This window comes from Prinia subflava, chromosome 5, assembly GCF_021018805.1.
Source record: "Prinia subflava isolate CZ2003 ecotype Zambia chromosome 5, Cam_Psub_1.2, whole genome shotgun sequence".
NCBI classification, from domain to species: Eukaryota; Metazoa; Chordata; class Aves; order Passeriformes; family Cisticolidae; genus Prinia; species Prinia subflava.
In genome coordinates this window covers 47471504-47491760 of record NC_086251.1, presented here as the reverse complement: position 1 = coordinate 47491760, position 20257 = coordinate 47471504, and the positions used below count along the sequence as shown (strand labels likewise).

The 20257-nt window shown below is 42.6% G+C and overlaps 1 protein-coding gene across 6 annotated transcripts in view; it reads left to right on the top strand.

The window, feature by feature from the left end:
• The first annotated feature begins 4563 nt into the window (after positions 1-4563).
• TC2N (tandem C2 domains, nuclear) overlaps positions 4564-20257 on the top strand; it is a 31875-nt gene continuing 16181 nt past the window's right edge. The window contains exons 1-4 of one of the 6 annotated variants that reach the window (XM_063399231.1): positions 4564-4800; positions 5829-6064; positions 18234-18360; positions 19015-19248. In XM_063399231.1, the coding sequence (XP_063255301.1) occupies positions 18294-18360; positions 19015-19248 (301 nt within the window). In that variant the 5' untranslated portion in view covers positions 4564-4800; positions 5829-6064; positions 18234-18293. The other 5 variants (XM_063399235.1, XM_063399229.1, XM_063399234.1 and 2 more) reach the window with 5 other exon arrangements.

Sequence of the window (20257 nt, the reverse complement as noted above, 5' to 3'; positions counted from 1 at the left end):
GTTACACTAATATTTCGTATTTCATTGTTAATATTATTCTTCAATAAAGCTCTGCGCAAACAATCTATCCCACAAGAGGAACTTCTGCCAGATCCCAGATGTCAAACACATTTTCTTCAAATACAGGAGTTCGTGACCTTTTATGTTTGTTAATGTGACGCCATGGAAATTATTTATATAAATAAGTATATTTCAGAGTCAGGTGTTCCATGGGCCCTTTTTCAGTGACACAACAGCCTTTCCTGAAACAGGTCTTTCCTGTTTTGTTGTAGGGGTTTTTTTTCCCTAACAATGAAGGTTTGGGAACAATTTGAAACCCTGTTATTGAACCAAGTCCAACTACTGCACTAAAAGGTAGACAGGAACTTTTAAGATAACTCATCTTTCATATCTTTCCTGAAATCAGCAGCAGATAAGGTTCTAACTTTTCTTTTATCCTGAACCCTGAAAAATCCAATTTTTAAACTGCAGACTGTATAAATAAATTGTCTTACAGCATCAAATCAAAGAGGAAACTACTGGAATTGCTTGGATCTAAATGATATATTTGATATGTCAACTGATTTTTGATGTAGCAAGCTCATTTTAAAGCTGAGCTAGAACCACCTACCCACAATCTTCCAGGTATAAGACCTCTAGAAAATATCAGAAGATGTCAATATATTGGTAACATTTAGTCCTATCCTTTTCAGTAGATGTGACAATGTCCTCTAAAACCTCTGCCAGATTAAGAGCATCTGGCTCCTAGTGAAGTCAGGCAAGAAGAGGATACGATTAGAAAACACTGCAAGGAGCATGCCTTGGCTCTGTTACATTTTTTCTCAACTACATATAAAGGTTTATAAAGCCTCCTGAGTTTATTGGATTCATCATCTTGGATTCCTAGACTAGCAGCAGCAACAAATGTCTCCTGAGGAGGAAACAGAACCATTTGCTCCTGCACCCACAGTTACTCGTGTTCATCACTCTGGGCTGAAGCTGATGGCCCGTCCAGAGCAGCACCCTTGTGCCTCAGTGATTATCCACCCTGGAACTTCTTGCCTTTGGACAGTTTGGGGCTGGCAGCCACTGACAATGTTAAAGGCCACTGTGTAGTGCAGAAGCAACTGCTGCAGCTCACACAGATGTGGGACTGGCTGTGCAGAGACAGGACCAAAGTGTTCTGAACTGATGGATGAGGCACAAAGGATGAGGCCTCCTTGGATTTATTATCACAATCTATTAATGATGTGTGTGTGCAAAGAAAATCTGCCTTACAGCATAAGGCAAAACATAACAAGCCAGAAAATCTGTTTTCAAATTCACAGTATATCAAATCCGAATGAGATAAAGAGAGTGTCTAATTTGAACAGCAGAGTATCTCTGTGTAATTTCTTGTCCAGGAATTGTAGCAACATTTTCACATGGTACTGGACATTGTGCAATAAAGCTGTCCTTCTGCAGCTCTGTGGGAGGAGGCAACTGCCTGCAGTCTCAGATGGGGGACAGAATTACAACAGGTAATGTCAAGAAAGTGTGATGTTAAATATGCATTTGATAAAATGAGAAAATAAAAAATAATAGTCACGGACTGAATTATAGCAGCTTTGTATAATGAAGTGTGTGGACCCCACCCAGCATCTGTGGCAGAGGAGGGAAGGTGTCAGCTAAACCCAAAGGTTATGATGGGAATGGAAAAAAAACAGGCTCCAGCTGAGAGCGCAACAAGGAAGATGAGGAAACAGTTTCATGTTACTCCCAAAAAAACCTCAGAGGACAAAGATTACTGCTGCAAAAACTTTAATGGTAGTAAAATCTTCTGGCTGCAGAAGTTGTTTGTAACAAAGGTGTATTAACTGCTTAGAGACTTCAGCTGAAAAGTACTCTGCTTTTTCACTGAAATCTAAGTTGCGAAATCCTTTTTTTTCTCTCAAAAAGTCTCTGCCTCAGGAAACTTGATTTAGTGGTTACACACAGAGTTTGGCTACGAGGTGCTGTAGGCTGTGTGCTGGACTTGTCCTGATAACGCCCTGCTTTTAGGTCCTGATGGCTGAGCTCATCACTTGGCTATTGCAATATATACTGGAATTTAACTCTGATCACAAGTACATCACTCGACATTAGTGTCTGAAACTAAAATATTTCATAAGTAGTAGTGTTAAATGTTTGCTTACTCTGAAGAATTCTCAGCTGGGAGAGAGCTGGGAAAGCTATTTGGAATCATCAGCTGCTTAATTTCATGTAATTCTTCATAAACTAGGCAAGAACTTCTAAGCAATTATGTTTGACACTTTTGTGCTTAAAAGATTTCAGTGTACTCTGTGAAAACATTGATTCAACCTCTGAACCTCTTGATTTTTACCATGGAAGTTGGCACATCAGTAAGTGTGCACAGGTGGTAGGATCAGGTTTCTGATGCAAAGGATCACGAGGGAGAACTCAGTCCAGATTTATACAAAGCTGCAGCCTCCATCAGCATTCGTGCTGAAAACTTTGTTCACTGGAGCATATGCACAGAGTGAAGAAAAAGGGTCTTAATCTCTTTGAAAGTGTTTGCAGATGTAAATAATTACTCAAGATTTGTGTCAGTATTTATACATGGGGTTTTTATTATTTCAGGTCCAGCTCCTAAAGGTTTGAGGCCCAGAGATGATAATATAGACTCCTGCTTGTAGCTACTTTCTATAGTCTTCTGGCTACTTCTCTTTCAACAAGAAAAACACTGGGAAGTTGTAATCCAATAGCATAAACAGGCTCAGCAACAAGTGAAAAAGTCTGCAGTGCTGAGGTTCAAAACAGATGAGACAGGCCTCGCTGGGGAATATGAGAGGTGAAGCATAGCCCAGACTAATAAATTCTGCTCTATTGGCCCTGCGTGGGTCTGCTCAAGTATTTCAGCCCTGCATTTCTGGAGCTGAGAGCGCTGTGGTTTGGCAGAGCCAGCCCAAAGCAGCCCAGTTTATTAGCTTGGTCTCAGTACTGGGGGAGCCTGGAGTGGAGGCAGCAAAAGGAGCAGGAGCAGCTGCAGAGGACCAGGAATTAGTGAGGATGAGCTGTTGCAATGACAGAGGAGAGGGGGGCTGACAGCAGCAGTCAGTGAGGCAGGGGAGCATCGCCAGCTTTCTCAAGCCAGGTTTAGTTACAGAAAGATACAGCAGAGTTGGAGCACTCTGGCTGCTGCCAGGAGGCTGGCAGGGAAGGAAGATCATATTTGCAGTTGACAAGGAAAGAGGTAAGCAGTGGTTTCACTGCTGATCTTCAGACTAGATTTGTTTGGAACAAAATCCTTTTAAGGGAGTAGGGAGGTTTGTCTCCCATCCCAGGAGACAGCACAGGGCAGTAATGCTCTCCCTGTCCACACTAGATCAGATTGTCCACATCCCTTACCATGCACAGCTGAATTTTGTGCTTATTGAAACAAACTTCCCAATTTTCTGAAAAGAAGCAGCTGAAAAGAAGACTGAAAGGTGTCCCAAACCATCAAAAGAGCCCCAAGAGATGTGTTAATAGATTCCCTCAAATTACAGGGCACAGTCTTGCCTCGATGAAGAAGGAAGGTCATATTGCAAACTGATTTTTTTCCTTTAACTTCCTCATCAAAAATACTGGTTATAATGTCTTTTCCTTCATCAGAGAGGCAGCCTGCAGTCCCAATGGACAGCTGCTAGTGCATTGCGACTCCAGCAGCTGGAGAGCCATTTGGGCAGGACTGGAAGTAGCTGAGAACCCGAAAACCCCTTGAGCATGACAATGCTGAGGTAAGGTGATAGCAGCAAGCTGCATACAGGGCCTTATCAGTATTAAACAACACACTTCTGTGAGCAGTGAAAATAAAGCTGTTGGGTCATGTCAATTAATTCAGTGAGATGCCTTGAAATGTGTGATTGATGTGCACCTCAGGAGGACTCAGATAATCCTGGAAGCATACAGGTTACTGGTATTTCTTTAAAACTGTGACCATGCATAATCTCAGGAGTTCCATGACCAGGAATCAGAGCCTCTCTGCTATGTGATACCAGTACTTGAAAATGGCTCTGTGCAGAGGTGAACAGAGATGCTTTGTTAGCTCAAAATTTATATGTCTGGGCTTTTGGCAGAAGGTGTCTCTCCCCTTATAGTGGCTCTGGAGCTTGAAGTAGCTGTGTTACACTGCATGATGACACGCATGAAGTATTTAGTTAGCAGCAGAACTGTGGTGCTATTAAATTTAAAATGAAAATATTGTAACAGAAAAAATATAGTCTTGGTGGATGGGGAATCCACTAAAGACTGCAAATCAAAAGCTATTAGGGCAACTGTGCAAAACTTCAGTGACTAGAAAAGTTAATGCTCTCAGAGTGTAAACAGCATTTCTTTGGGGAAATACACACTTTGTCCCACTAATCCAACCCCACCTTCTCCTCATATTTGCCTCTTGGGTTATTTTAGCACTTCCAGTTACCAAAAACTAGGATCAAGGAGAAACCACCTTGAGACTTACACAACTTTTCCTTCCTGCAAGGAAATTTCCAAACCAGACTTTCCTGCTGAAAATTCCGAACCAATCAACTGTGTCCGATCCTAAATCACCCTACAAACGATGCACTCTAGTGGCAGGGGCCTTCTCACGTGTCCCTGTGAAATCTAACTTGACACGGATCCGTGTTCCAGCTGGACGTGCCGTGTTCTAAGAACATTATAAAACATGAAAAAACCGCTTTTTCTCTGTGCGACAGAAGCCTGGTTGCGCTTCTAGCAAAGCGAGGGGCAGCTCTGGCACCGACTTTGCAGGTGTCACGGTCCAGCAAGCGCCAGCCAGGAGTCACCGGCAGCCATTTGGAGGTGAGGCTGCCCGGGCGCGTAGCTCTGGTGAGGCGGGAGAGTCCCGAGCCGCCGGGGAAACTCCCCCGGGGCGATAGCGATCGCTGAGGGGGCGATAGCGATCGCTGAGGAGGCGATAGAGATCGCTGAGGGCGCGATAGCGATCGCTGAGGAGGCGATAGAGATCGCTGAGGGCGCGATAGCGATCGCTGAGGAGCGCGGCGGGAGCGCACCTGGCGGCCCGGCGGTGCGCGCCTGCGGAGCGCGGGCGGGGCCGGGCGGCGGCGGCGGCGCGGGGAGAGCGGCGGCTCCGGCGGCACCGCGGCCGCGCACAGGTACCGGGCCGGGCACAGGTACCGGGAAGGGCAGCGGCAGGATCCCCGTCAGGATCCCCGTCAGGATCCCCTCAGGATCCCCGTCGGGATCCCCGGGCAGCGGGAGGCGGCCGGGCGTCTGTGCTTCTGTCGACTTCGGGAGGTGTAGGCAGGTAGGAATGTGGTAACTGGTTAGAAGTACTGGGGAATTGAATCTTCATTTAAATCAGGTCCGAGGTTCAGTTGTACTTAGAGCAGGTTCAACGTGGTAGTGCTGTATGAAAATGGCCTTCTAAAATGCCAATATTCTGTGTGAATTAACAGCTAAGTGTTCTCACAGGTCAGCAATAGCTAATTAGATCATCTTAGTGCTGCTCTAGGAGCGCTTCAAGTAATTAGAGATGTTAGTCGAAACTCCAGAGGGAGTTGTGAATAGAGCTAGACTGTTTCCCCCTGTATGGGATGAAATTACATCAGAAAACATATATTTACTGAAGTTATGCCCTGCTGTATCCAAGAGCACTGCTAAAGCAGCAGGTATAATTGTAAGCTGTTCCAGGCTGTCCTGTTCACAGTTCTTGAATGCATACCATGAAGCTGGATTCCTGGGTGTTTGGGATCACTCTGGTTGTTAAACAGCAATCTGAAATGAATACTGTCTTTAATTAAGCTGCTCTTGTAACTCTCCTTTGATGTGGAATCATCCCCGGTGTTTCCTGTGATGCATTTCTGTAGACAAGATCGAGAAGGTCGATGTCGTGACTGTTGCTGCAGTGCGCACGTCCAGTCAGCCCGCTGAAATTGTGCAGGAAATAACAAGATCTCAGGATGTCCACGGGGCCACAGCTGCCAAGTGCCTTCCCATCTAAAGGATCCTGAGAGCACCCGCACCTTGGAGCTGGACCCTTGCAGTCCCAACCTCATTCTCTGATCTGTGCAGGCTCGGGTTTTTCCCAGTGATACTTGCTGAGGTATGCTGCTTTATGTGCCTTTAGTTTTTACAGTGTTGATTAGTTGGGTGTCCAAGCTGTCCAGACATCCAGAAGCCAGGTGTGCCTTGATAAGTTCTTCTTGGAGAGTCCAAGTGTCTTTAGATTACATATCAGGGGATCAGGACTACTTAAAAACCATGCAAGGGAATACATTGCCATGCCTTTTTATCCCTCCTTCCTGTTCTTTCTAGGTTTTTGCTAGAGCTGTTAGACACATGTGAAGAATCAAGTTTAGATTTTGCATCTTTCATTTCTCAAGAGAGTGCTAGACCCATAAACCTTTGTGCTGTTCTGGGCTGGTGGTCTCTGACTTCTTACTTATGAAACTCTTTCACCTTGCTCTCAGTAGAGAAATACACATTAGGTGAGCTGTGATCTTACAACTCAGGGGCTAGGGCATGAACCCAGGGGTGGGGAAGTTTAATTTTGTGTCCTTTTTCCAACTGTATGCTAAATATTAGAAGATATATTTGCAGAATACATGTGGTTAAGCAATACTTAATTTCAAGAGAATACATTTATTACTAAGTGTCCCTTGATTCTTGCCAATACTCATAAAAATGACACCTACTAAAAACGTTGCACCCAGAGGGTCTGTTGGACTTCACAGATGTCACATGAATTCCACTGCCCTCCCCTGCATTTAATTTAGATGATGGATCCCCAGGTGATTAATTCCTCTCTCTTATGCTGTGGAAAGAATGAATGTGGGCAGGATTGTTCAGTCAGTCATGTGTGTGTAGGCTATTAATTTACAACATTGGAAAAAAAATTTAGGCACTGGTTTCCTTTTCTTTGTCCTAAACCTCAGGCTTAGTTGCTTTCCTTGTTTGGTTCTGACACTTGTTTAGTATCAGCTGGTTTGCTTTTCACTCAGCCTCTCTTCATCCAATTCGTGGGTGGTTTCCTTTCAGTTGTAAGTTACTCTAAAAGCACTCTCCAGGGCTGTGGCTTGGCTGTGATAAGGGCAGTCCTGCTCTGGCCCCCCATTTTCCCCACTGCATTCTGACTCCACCTAGTGCAGTCAACCATAGGGACAGTTGGAAAACTACTTCTGTTTTTCAAAAAGAAGAAAAGAAAAAAAGTTGTTTATTTTGGTCATTTAATATTGTATCTAATCTCTGAGCGGGGCCAGCTCTCAGTGCAGCTGCATGTTTACTGTCCTGCAGGAATGGCTGTTGGCAGGGCAGGGCTGAGCAGCCCCCCAGCAGCAGCCAGCCCTTTAGCAAGGTTTGGGACAGGCAGATGCAGCCTCCCTGTGTGGTGGGCAGAGCCAGAGGACCTGCCTGATCAGGACAGCCTCCACTAGGAAGCCAGGCTTTGGCTAGCTTAGGCTTCCTCTCTTTGTGCCTCCTATCTGCTGTGGCTTACACCAGAAGTACGCTTTGGTAATTTGAAACACTTACTGAACCTTTTTGCTCGATTAAGATGCTATTTACTTCATTTAGTGAATTTTATGTGATGCATATCTTCACCTATTGCTCCCCTCTTTGGACTCTTCTCTCATTTTATAAAAGAATGGCTTTGTTTACTCTGAATTGCTATCTCCCTAGATACCTTAAATCTGGTAAATATACTCTGTAATCTAAGTGGGACAACACCCAATCTCTGTCAGCTGAGAACTTAAGATCTCATGTCTTTAAAGTGAAAGGCAGAGCAAGGTCTGACTTGAAGTAGAACAGTCTCTGAGTTAAGCCATGTTTCATTCTAGTTCCTAATGCTGCTCAGGCTCCATCAGAACAATTGCTTATGCAGACAGAAGTTAGGCTGATAGCCTTTTGCAGCCTGGATGGATCTTCACATCTAAACTGAGAACCCTCATGTGGGAAGAGGATCAGAACCTGGGGCTGCTTGAGCTTCTCTGTGGGGTTTTTTTAATTATTATTTTCTATTTTATTATATGTTTTTAAGGATCTTAATACATCAAACCATGTGGAATTATGAGGATATCCATGAGGATACTTGTCCTAAGCTTAGTATGAGTATTTGTTTGCCTGTCACTGCAGCTGAAGTTTGCATTAGTTCGGTGCCAAAAAAAAATTATGTCGTCAATCTAGTGCTTATCTTTCCTGTAAATTGTACCCTGGTGATTTTGTTTTGAATCTTTGTTTTTCAGTGATCTAATAGCCAGACTTAAACTGGAGAGAACAGATAATTAGGTCCCAAATGAAGGGTGTTGATGTTTGGGGGGTCCTTGTGGTCGCTGCAATGGCCTGAAGAGTGAATTCTGGAGATGCTCCTTTGGCAATTAAACCAGCTTTGAAATCCAAAAAAGCCGTCTAGAAGGACCATGTCCCAGTGACTCTGAAACCTCCATGGCACTGCATTAACTTAGCACCTATGCTTTGGAGCCTGGATTTTGGCTGTGCAGGGTGCTGCAGCCTGGGCAGGGTACCTGGCTCTGGGCACTGCGCTGCACCCCGGAGCCCCTGCAGCCTGGCCTGCAGAGCGTGCTGGGCTGCACGAATGCACACTGTGTGCTGCCTCAGCTCTGGCTGCAGCACAGAGAGCCTGGGGCTGCCTGGCTCTTTGGGACAGCCTCATCATCAGAGCTGTGCTGGGGGCCCTTCTCCCTGCAGGAATGCAGCCCCTCTCTCCCCGCTCTGGGCAGAGGGGCTGGATGTGGCTGTGCCCGCCCTGCTCGGTGAAGCTGGGTCAGGTGGCCAAAGATGGCCCAGCCCTTGACCAGGGGCTGGAGAGGGCAGAGAAATGCAAAGCTGTGGCAGAATTCTCTCTGTAAAGCCAGCCCACTGTGTTTATAATTCTTCCATTAAAGAAAGCGCCTGCCATGCGGAGAGGAGAGTTATTCAGGATAAGGTTTAGAAGTCACTTGAGTAGTGCCTTTGTGATTAGTGGTGAACTGATACAAAAGCAAGTTTTGTCTCCTGTTTCTGAAATAAATTCTGCTGTTTAGCACTCCTAGGTGACAATAAAACTTTCTCAAGACTAGTTTAATTTTGTAATAGGGGGAAATTCTAAAATTTCATTTCTGTGTTGGTTTTGTTTGGTTTTTTTTTCTCTATGATTTACTTTTGCAAAAGGGAGTTGTTGGCCTCTAGATTGGGAACTCTCTCTGACTTTCCCATTCAGGTTCTCCATCTTCTCAGCAGTGACCAGAGTTGCAAAAAAATTTCTTCCATGAAGCCTTAATAAAACACAGAAGATCTGCCTACATTACTCTGGCTTTCATTCCATTCAGTGGTACAGGTACTCCCAGATCTAGTTTCACCAGTGTGTGAAATCATGGGTCCAAATCTCTTAGGAAGAGTGTTGATTTAAACTCAATAGGATTAAAAAAAATACATTCATGCTGTAGCTATTGTTCACTGTGTTGTTAAACAGATCTGTCCTAAGGGAAAACAGGGAATGGCAGCATCATGCTGCCAACTTCTGCTCTCAGAACCTCTGTCTTCTCAGAAGGGAGCAGAACCTCACCACCATGTCCCAGAGTTGTAGCAGCATTTGGCCAATAATGATTGGGATCTCAGATACTGCCATTAAATTGAGACAGTTTTGATTTCTGCTGTTTCTCCCCATGTCTGTGCAAACTCCTTGAAAAATGCCTCTGTTACACAATGCCTGGTTACCACTCATCTGGCTGGGCAGCTGCCAACAACTCCAGCCAGTACAGCTCTCTGAGAGGCACTGCTGGGGCTGTTAAAGTGGTTCTGGGCTCCTGGTCTGGGTGGATTTAATGCAAAAAGTAATAAATAGTTGCACTTTATAAGGACAGTATCCTTCTGGACTTTTATTTCAGTGTGTGTTTAGGCAGCTTCCTGAGCTCAGTACACATGCCCTGCAGAGCCATACTCCCAATCTGGTTTGGATTTGAATTATTTGAGATCAGTTCCCATTTCCTGTTCTTGGTTCATTCATTTAACCTGTTTTCATATATGAAATGTACTTGAGTCACCTTTCTTTTGGTAATCTCAGACACAGTCTTTTAGCTTTCATCTATACAACCTACATGTTTCCTCTCACCACTGCATAACTGGTTCTACAGTGACAGTACAGAGTAAAACTGCTGAACAGGGACTCCTCACCCACTGGAAACTCCATAATTGACGGGTTTTTTGTTTTCATTATGAAACAGGATAATAATTATGTGTTTTTAATAGTCTTCATGGCTCTCCTATCTGCTTCACCTAAAAAACGGCTTCACCTAAAACAATGCAGTAGATGTGTGTGCCCATGTATATGTGAAGAAATCGTCCATCTTCACTCTTGTTTTAATGGTAATGAAACTATTTTTCCATGCAAAACTGCTTGGGTTTCCCTCTTTCTCTTCTTTTCTTTTTTTTTCCCAGATATACAGAGGAGCTATTTGCATGAGCTGTCTGGATGTTATATGTGTACCCATGTGTTTTCTGTAAGGCTCTGTGGTCATGGCAGTGGCTGAGTCCTGAATGCCATTTAATGCTCTTTTTCAGTGTTGCATTGAGTTGGTTTCCAAGGGCCATCTTTTCAAAACTAGACACGTTTACCCATGTTAGGGAACTCCACAGGCAGATGCTCTTGCCTAAAATACCTTCTTCTTGGCTGTCCTGTTGAAAATGAATCCAGATGTTTCCAGTTTTCTTTGGTATCAGAGCTATAGAAGGACTGCTGACAGTTTTATTTTCGTGGCTTCTTGGCATTAATGGCAGAAAGAGAAAAAATTTGGATTAAAACCTGACACGGAATACATAAAGAAAGTCTTAAGTTTTAAGTTAGATTATAAAGTAACAATTGGTGATTGTTGTGATTTGTTCCTAATCTGCTTAGAGCAAAGGACTTATCTTATGTTGAATTCTTTCCATGTTCTCATCAAAAGCCAAGTTCTTTTTACAGATATTTTAGTCTCTTCAGCTTTCTTTTATGGTGTCCTGACTTCAACTCTTGCTTTGCCGTTTTCCATCTGAATCCAGAAAGGTCTGCAGTCCAACATAATGGATTTATTCTTTTGAGTTTACTGCCCCAGTACATACAATATTGTACATTCTTGTCCAAGTCAGTGAATTCATCTTCAGTTCACAGGAACAATGTTGTCAGATCTGTAATTGGATGAATTGGTTCCTTGCCTAATGCAACATTAGGAAGAAACACTATATCAATTTTTACAGCCCAGAGCATAGGGGATTCAGCATATTAAAATCCCAAGTTTTAAGCTTTATCATGGGAGAGATTTATAATGTTTCCTTCTTAATTTAAATATAAATCTCACACAGGAAAAACTGGTTCAGATTTATGGATTTTTTTTCTGTTGGCCCTTGTAAATTATATTATTAATGTTTTGCATACTGGGGTAGGATTGGATTAAGTCTACATTTAAGGGCTGCAGGTGCAAGGCTGTAGTGCTAAACCAGTGTCAGGGTGTCCCTGGGGCCCCGTCAGAAGGACAACTTTGGATCCTGAACTCGTGCCAGGGTTTGTTCCCCATCTCCAAGGGGTGCCTGAAAAGCAGAAGCAGTTGTTCCTGTAGCACAATAGCTCAAGCACACACACCTGCTCAGCTTTGTTTTTCTTCGGGGAAGTAGGCAGGAGTGATTAGTTCTCCTTTGTGATGTACTCTGGTGCTCTGTGCCTGGGCTGCGTGTGCAGATGTGCTGAAAGCCATTTGGCCTCCTCCAGGCTGGAGCCCTGGGAAGAAGCAGCTGCTGAGCTGAATGATCGCACATCTAGATTGCACAAGTGATCCTCAGGGTCAGCTCAGGGCCTGCACGGAGAGAGACACACATTAGATCATCCTTGTCTGGGCAGAGAGGCTGGAAGGAGAAGGCAAAGCTGGAGTGGGACACAGCATGTTCTCTCAAAAGTGTATGTGGGAAGATGTGGCTGCTCCAGGAGAAACTTCTGCCCTGGCACAATTAGAGCTGGACCTCACTGGCAGGGGAACATGCAGAGCAGCTCTTGGGCTCACAGTCAGTTCTGCTTTCACTGCTGTGACAGCACCTAGCTAAGAAATTATACCTGAGGTGTTTTTCTTTCCCTCAAAAGAAGTTGCCAAAGTTAAATAATACTTTTGTACAGCTGTCACATCCTGACTGATAGCAGAAACATATTAAGCACTCCTGCTGATTACAGGAGTTTTAAACTTTGCCTGCAACTGTTACCTGTAGGAGATCCCAGCAAATCTTACCTGACTGCTATGGCAGTCACCAAAGGGAACATGGAGATGCTGTCTGCAGGCTCCCACCTTCCTTGTCTTCTTCACTTGCTCAAAATACAGCCAGAAGGATGCAGAGCCAGTAGTGGACTTGTAACAGTGTGGGATGTCAATACAGTGCTGTGAGAGCAGGAGCAATCTTATCCTTACCAGTGTTACTAAATGAAATATTTTCTCACTTTAGATTATCTTGTGATATTGTTGAGTTTGAGGTGGGGAGTTCCTGGGGATAGAGTTAAAATAGTAGTGAAGGAAATTAGTTATTGTAATAGTTTCTGAAATAAAAACGTGTTTCTGCTAAAGTCTGCAGTGGAGGTGTGATTTGTTGAAATCCAGTGGTGTCAGAAGCTGAGGGGAGTGGGACAAGGCTCATAATGGCCCCTCTGGTCTGCAAAAGAAAAGCTCTGCTTTAGCATGAAGTGAGCGAGAGGAGGTTCAGCACAGGACTGTGACAGTTCAGACCCATGATCTGTTCCGTCCAGTTTCCTGTGTTTGTGATCACTGAGAGGAACACGTAAAGCTTCCCCAGTGGGCTGCTGTGTCATCCTTTACCAGTGTGGGAAGGTGCTTCCTGAGCCCAGGCAGTTGGTGGTTTGTTTGCATCACGGAGTGTGGCTTTACTATCTATTTCTGTTACCTGATTCAACGGCAGAACTGTTTAAACAGCACTGGGAGCCTCTGCCCAAGGCAGGCTGTGCAATGGTCTGTCATAAAATCTCCATCAGCTAAACTAGGTTAATGATGCATGGTCTTCTCTTCAGTTTTAAGTATGTAATTGCACTCTTTTTTTCATTTGCTGGACTGGGAGAGTTTTGCACCTCTTCATTGTGTTTCTGTTGAACTGTTTGTAAGATGTCTCTCACAAGAATGTCTTTCTGGTTGTGTCCTTCACAAGCCTTCTCATAAATTCTCTTTTTTGTTGTGTCATTTCAGCATCTTCTTTGGGATCCACTGCTTTCAGGGTGAAATCCCTTTATTTTTCCAGTCACAAAAAAAGAGAAAGCTTTGCATGAATGTGCACACACACACATGCACTAGTTCCTGCAGAGATCTTGGTTTGGGCCTCTTCCAGAAATAGACAGGAGCTTCTTATCATGCACCTGATAGGTGTGTGTTGGCATGACATTTTTTGTGTCCATTTTTTTATTCCTGCAGACATCCTGCTACTGCTGAAGTCTATAATGAATAGGAATGAAAGCTATGACCTCTCTTTTCACATGCTCAGACCCACTTGAAGTACCTGTCTCTCCTGTGTGGGCAGTAGAAGTCAGACCTGCCTAGAGTCCCCAAAAAAACCAGTTTGGGTTTTTTTTAACTGTAGGCTTTATGTCATCGGAAAGTGTATGTGGGTACATGTGCTCTCTTGCTGCTGCAGTAGCAAAGTACCTGGAGGCAGATGTCTCCAAACCATGCAGGCTGTTTTACTAGTGTTGGCTGTTCTACTAGTTTGAGATGTGGTGGTGGTCAGCCCCCCCTCTTCAGCTGAGGAGCTGTGCTGAGAGGGTGCACAGCTCCCAGACACTCTCCCCCAGAAGCAAAACCACAAAACAGCTGCCTGTGGAAGCTGAGCCTTCAGCAGCATCTGCACCATCAAGAGATAATCCATCTGAGCTGCATCAGAAGCAGCTTGTGCTCTGCTGTGCTTCTGTTAAACATCTGGAGACCTGAACTGGTGCTGTTGTGCTCTCTGAAGGGTTTATATGACTGGGACTGACTGCATCTCCTGTTTCTGAAAGGCACAAAGTCATAGGGTGGCATAAACAGGTAGCACTGGAGGTATCATAAACGGGGTGTTTGGCTGAGGCGTGAACTAGCAGCTTGAGCTCACTTTCTCCAGAGAGAGGGCAGATCCTCACATGTTGCAAAGTGTCCTGGCTCCCCTGGGGCTCGTGGAGTTGCAGACACTTATGTCATTCGAGATCTGTCCCAAATGCTCTACAGCAACCCGTGATCCCTATTTCCACATATTCTGTTTTACACATCCTGTGTGAGAACCTATTGCTACTAGAATTTTGCTGTGGTATGTTTCTGAAATGCAGACTGAGAATGTGTTGTATACATTTATGACTGGCAATAAATCTTAAAATGTTTGAGACCACTGGTTTAGCCAGCTTTCCCTGTTTGAGAACAGCTATTTCACCTTTGTTTCTGTTGCGTGGTCATAAATGTGTTACCTGCTCAACTCCTATGGAGCAGAGCTGTGACTAAATGCAGTAAAATTCATTGGCAACCTGCAGTCTTGTTGCAGAACACCCTTTCTCCATAAGGCAGTAAAGACCTTACATTTCTTTTCAGACTGCTTTCAGCTTTTAATATTTAATATTGCTATCATCCGTTTTCTATCATGTTCTTTTTATTTAATGAGTTGTTGAAAATATTTACTTTCTTCTCCAAACATCTCTCTCTTGTAATCATTCTGGAGGCATTTGGAACTAACGTCTTTGATACTCTGTTTATCTGATTTTAGCTCAGTCAAAATTTCTATCAGAGGAATCTGGAAATCATTAAGATAATTTATGTTTTCCATCTAAACCCATTAAAATAATAGTTATTATAATTCTCTAGGCTCAGTGTATGTGTGTGGTTAGGTTTTAAACTGCCATTTCCAGGATATTCTAATAACACTGGCTCTCTTTTTGCTTTAGTGTGGAAGTACTCCTGCTGAGTTACATTTGCTTATCTTACTTTGGTTTGATACTGGGAAGAGAAAAATGAAATGGCTCACCGAATTTGGTGAAAAACACCAAGAAAGGGAGAATTTGATACAAGAGTGACAAGATCTTGATTCAGTTCCCTCTTCTGCAAACTCATTTCTTTCTGTTTATTTGTCTGAAAATGAGGGCAAATTCTCTTTTTCCCCATCTTTTTGTCATTCTGGAGCCTCAAAAATGGAGGATGTCCTTGTTATGTTCATATTGCCTAACAAAAACTGACCCCCAAAAGTAGAGATAGTGTCAAGGAGCCTTAACTTCTTGTTAAAATGGATGACATTGCTGGGAAGTCAGTACTTCTTTGGGATTTGGTGGTGCACCTAATGAATGTCTCTAAGGTTCTGGTTTATTTCATAAATATATTCCCAAGTAAATCCATGACAGTACAACCTTTTAACAACTGTTAAATTATATACTGAGGATTTTTGGGTAGCCAACACCAGCAAAAGGATCTGGCATAAGGGGATAAGTTTAACCTTTCAGAGAAATGTCAACTTCTGTCAAGATCATTAAATACTTGCTTAGTCTTCTACAATGTTTTTGTTTCTTTTCAGTTAATAAAATATACAACGCAACCTGCTACATCTCTTTCTCTCCCACATGGTTAAGAGAAAACTTTTGCATTCAGTGAAAGTTGTATAAATAACTGTAGGCAGCTTGGAAAATACAGATACAAGAAAATACATTAACTGGGAGCCAAGCCATCTAATTTGCTGCCAAGATTGTTCAAACCAAAAACCAATATTTATCACAGTGGCTTAATTAAGTGAATTAAAACTTTTTAAAGTAATTGAGACCATCCATGTTGTGATTCCATGAACAAAGCCAAGTGCTCTAAGCAGAGTGAGGGAGCACTGTGACTGAATGGTCTGTCCCTCAGCAAATGCAGTCATTTTTTTTGTAATGTGGCTGTGGTGTGAGTAAGTCCAGGGACCCAAGTGCAAGGTTTGTCACTGAAACCATTACATTTTTAAGCTTAAAGAAGTGTAAACAGTGTTCTAGTCTCTTAGTCATGGAACTTTCTTCTCAAACTCCTATAATTAAACTGAAATGGAGGCTCTAAGAAGTGTGTCTATATACTTTGGTATTCACTGTTGATATTGCCTTGCCTATTGCTAAAGAGCAGTCTGTAATCCTAACTCTTCTTTACAGTAGGCAGTAATGAATTGCTTTATATTTGTCTTTAGATAGAAGAAAAATGTATGAACATTTGCATATTGATAAATGGGAAAAAACTATAGCGGTTAAAGACTATCACAGCTGACTTGGCATGACTGTGAAAGCCATGGTCTTTTTTAATGATAGAAGAACAGGAGGTGTGGAACTGCATTATCACTGTTAGATCCTCAATACCCATATGAAGCCCTTTCTTTCTAGGCAAGGCACTCACCCCTGTGAAGGAAAGGCTTGTGACAGATGATTTCCATTTGTTTGCTCTCATTAATTGTTCCAGCTAAACAATTCCCTACCAGGAACTGAATTTTCTCTGATGCAGAAAAATGAATTTTTCTACTTTATGTAGCTAGAAAGAAGAGCAGTACTAACATTTTGGTTTCTTCACCAGCAGTAGCAAATAAATTCAATCTGGACGTTTTGAGATAAAAGTCTGTTTTGCTTGTGCAAACTGCCACTGAGGCTTAGATACCATTGTTGCAAAGCTTAGAGCAAACAGAGCAGCTGTTTCAGTCCAGTTTAAACATGGTGAACAAGAGGGAAGCATATCAACTCCAGCTGTGTACTGATAACAGCCGGGAAGGAAAATCCCTGCAAGGGAACCCAAAGTAAATTAGCAGCCTTAGCTATCGTGAGTGTGCCTCCAAGGGAGGAGCAGCAGTGAAAATCTGATCACTAGAACCATGGAGAAGTTCTCATGCTTTCTTTCATGCTTCTGTAAAGATGCAGAGCAGGTTCTGGAGGTGGTGGCATTGCCTCTGAAGATTTTTTATGCGGATCTCATGCTGTACTTACACTGATGGGCAATATTAAGATGAAGGCAAGTACTGAGAGAGGGATTCTGTACTGAGACAGTAATGGTGTTTGAGTTAGAGAAAGTGTCCATAACTTAGTATCTCCACTTGACACCTACAGAATTTGAGAGGCTTTTAATGCAACAAAAATTTGGAGGATATTGCAGTTATTTCCATAGACTTTGTATAATTCTCTAGCTGTCTTTGACTATGCAAAGAAAATTACAGCACTGTTTGAGCTGCAGTGGGAATGGTTTCTCTGTTGGTGCACAGATGCTTTCAGAATTTTCTTGCAATTGAAATAACTAAGCAAACATGTCCATTTTCCATTTTTTGGAAAAATTGCATATTTTCTCGGTGCTTTCCTGCTCTTGTTGTCTTTCCCATCCCTTCAACCTATGTTCATGTTCTATTTGGTGTCTTCTAATCTTCATTGAGTTAGAATTGTGTCTTGGGTATGTTCTTCTAAGAACCTTGTGTACCTTAGGTGGATGTAAAAGGACTAGACTTAGCTAAAATTTTGGACAGGAGGCAGTGCAGCTGTCTGTGTCTCTCTGAAAAGAGAACATAAGGATATGAATAAAGACAGTTAAATGAGGCCAGTTAGCATTGTCATAAAGTTCTTATAATGTTAACCAGCTGTTAGAGACTTGTTCTCATTCTTTTGTAGATTACATGCCTTTTATTTTGCTGAAAGTCAGTGTGCTTTAGTTCTGTGTGCACAGCAAACAATTATATAATAAGCCAGGTCTTCAGTTTCATGTGTATACAATTATGAAAAAGCAGTAGTTTCTCAAAGAAGGCAATTCTGGCATCATTCATAAAGCCTGTTTTCAAGTTAAAAGTATGGAGTATGTCGAGAGAAAAATGTAAACACGTATAGATGTATGTGAAAATAGTAGGGGAGTGAAAGAGGATAGGAGAAACATGAACAAGGGAAACAGAATTAAAAACACATCTTGCAAATGACTTGACAATACCATGTCAAAACAGCTGTAAAGCTGAGTAAACTCCAAAGCCCAGCAGCACACACAAATATGAGGAGAATTTTGGTGTTCCCAAAAGACAGGGACCTGTCTGAGTGGATCACTGGAAGTATTTGAATGCCATATGTTAAAATTCTCTCTTTCCTTGTGCTTTTATATAAAAGTGATTTTTCTCAGTGAGAGAAGTCTGATGGCTCTGATCCTTTTATGACTGAAGTAACTTTCTGATTGATCCTGGGACTGTGTACAAAAAGCAACTGCATATTAAATAGCTGATAATACTGCGTTCTGATTTCCCTTACTCCTCGCTACTATGGTTTGTTTTATTGTGTTTTTCAGGTTTCATAGCTGCATTGGATCACTGACTGAGGTCCCCTGTAAATTATAACACTGAAAACAATGGCAACAGAATGTATAAAAACCTGCTGTAAATTGTGTTTCTGCATGGACAAGGAAAAAAATGATCGTGAGTTCTGACATAATGAGGGTTTTATAAAAGTTTTGCTGTTTCATTAGTCATGAGATCTCCCATTGATAAAGTGACCATGTTACCCCTGAGAAACTTGATTTCTCTTAGAACATCCAAAATTCTTTCCATACGTCCACTTGGAGTTTGAACACATGCTGGTTAGTGTCATGAATTGGAAATAACACTTGTCTGAAGTCTGCTCTCTGCAGTCTAGAATACTGTCCAAAAAAGCCAGCTTTTTTACCCAAGGTTGTGTAAAGGTCTTATATCTTTCAAACTCTCAGAATTTGAATGCTTTTTAAATTTTTTTTTAAACTCTGTGGATGTTTTTAAGTCTGTTAGGATTTTCTTTGGTGTCTTATTTGTTTGAAGAACTCCTCTATGATACAAGTGCAGCTCTTGTGAAAATTCACTTAAGAAGAAGGTAGCTATAAATATAGAAGCTTGGCCAACAAAGAGCTTGGATCAGTACAGGTGTCAGGAGCATGAATATCTTTTCCTGGTGCTAGTCCTGAATGCTGTAAAAATGAATACTAGCAGCTGTTAAGTAATGTATCAAGCAGAGATACTATTAAATAAAAGAGATCTGTTCATGGTATTGTTCAAAAATTAATGCACATGTGTACTGTCTGTCTTGCTCTTTATTTTTAGCAGTTTCCATGGTGCAGGAATCTGAAGCAGTAGCTGCAAGCAAGCCAACTATTGTAGAGCAGCCTCCATTGTCTTCTGTGTCAGTGAAGCGTCAAGTTGGCTGCTCCGAGGATTATTTGCTTTCCAAACTGCCCCTGGATGGTCAGGAGGTCCCATTCGTGGTCCCTCCATTCAAACTGGCTTATGTACAGCCGAAGAACCTTCCTAGTATCTCACATGCTGGAGGCATTAAAGGTAAAATTCAGACAGTACTGCTGAAGTAGTTGTTTAGCTTCTGCTGTGCCTTGAACGTTGTCAGGTGTTCCTATTGAAAACATATGTTAGCAGAACTTTTCTAGAAGCCTGGAGTTGTTTCACAGAATCACAGATTATGCTAAGTTGGAAGGGACACACAAGGATCATCAAGTCGAACTCCTGGCCCTGCACAGGATGCCCAGTGAGTCACACCATGTGCCTGAGGGCATTGTCCAAACACTTGAACTCTGTCAGGCTGCTGCTGTGACCACGAGCCTGGGGAGCCTGAGAGTTTGTTTCTTTTCTCTCTGGACACCCAGAGAGATTTTGGGAAGTTTGTCATCCCACTGTGAATCTCTGTGACATTGTATGAATAAAACTGAATAGGACAATTGCACACCAGTGCTCGTACTCAAAAGGAATGGAAGACACTTAAAGGAAGTGGAATCTTTAGAAAGAATTTATTGAATTTATTGGAGACAAGGAAAAACATAATATATCCCCAGTATCATTCATCACTTATCACTCAAGTAAAAGGAGGAGGGTGTTCATGGTTGATATTCTGGTATGTTTTAACATATTGACACATCTTCCTTTTCAAATTTTGCCAATAGATGGCACGTGCTACTATCTGACAGAATTTTTTGTCCCTACTATTTCCTGCTCTTTTTGCTGGTTTTTGGGAGGCCAGGGGGCACAAATCCCCTGTTACAAGATTTCGTATGATACTATTTCTTTTCTGCTTCACAAGAATCTTGTACTCTCTGTTGCTCCCATATTCAAACTGCCAAAATGAGGTACACACAATTTAGACACAGTGGCATTTTAAAAGATTAGGATCCTGTCCCTAGCATGAGATACAGACCATAGGTTACAGTTAGGCTCTTAGTCCTGCCAGGAGATGCACAGGATTAGGTAAGGGAAAATTCTGGCACAGAGACATACCTGAATAGTTGTTTTCTCTAGGATTGCTTTGCCTCAAGGACGTGATAAGCTGGTAGTATGTGCT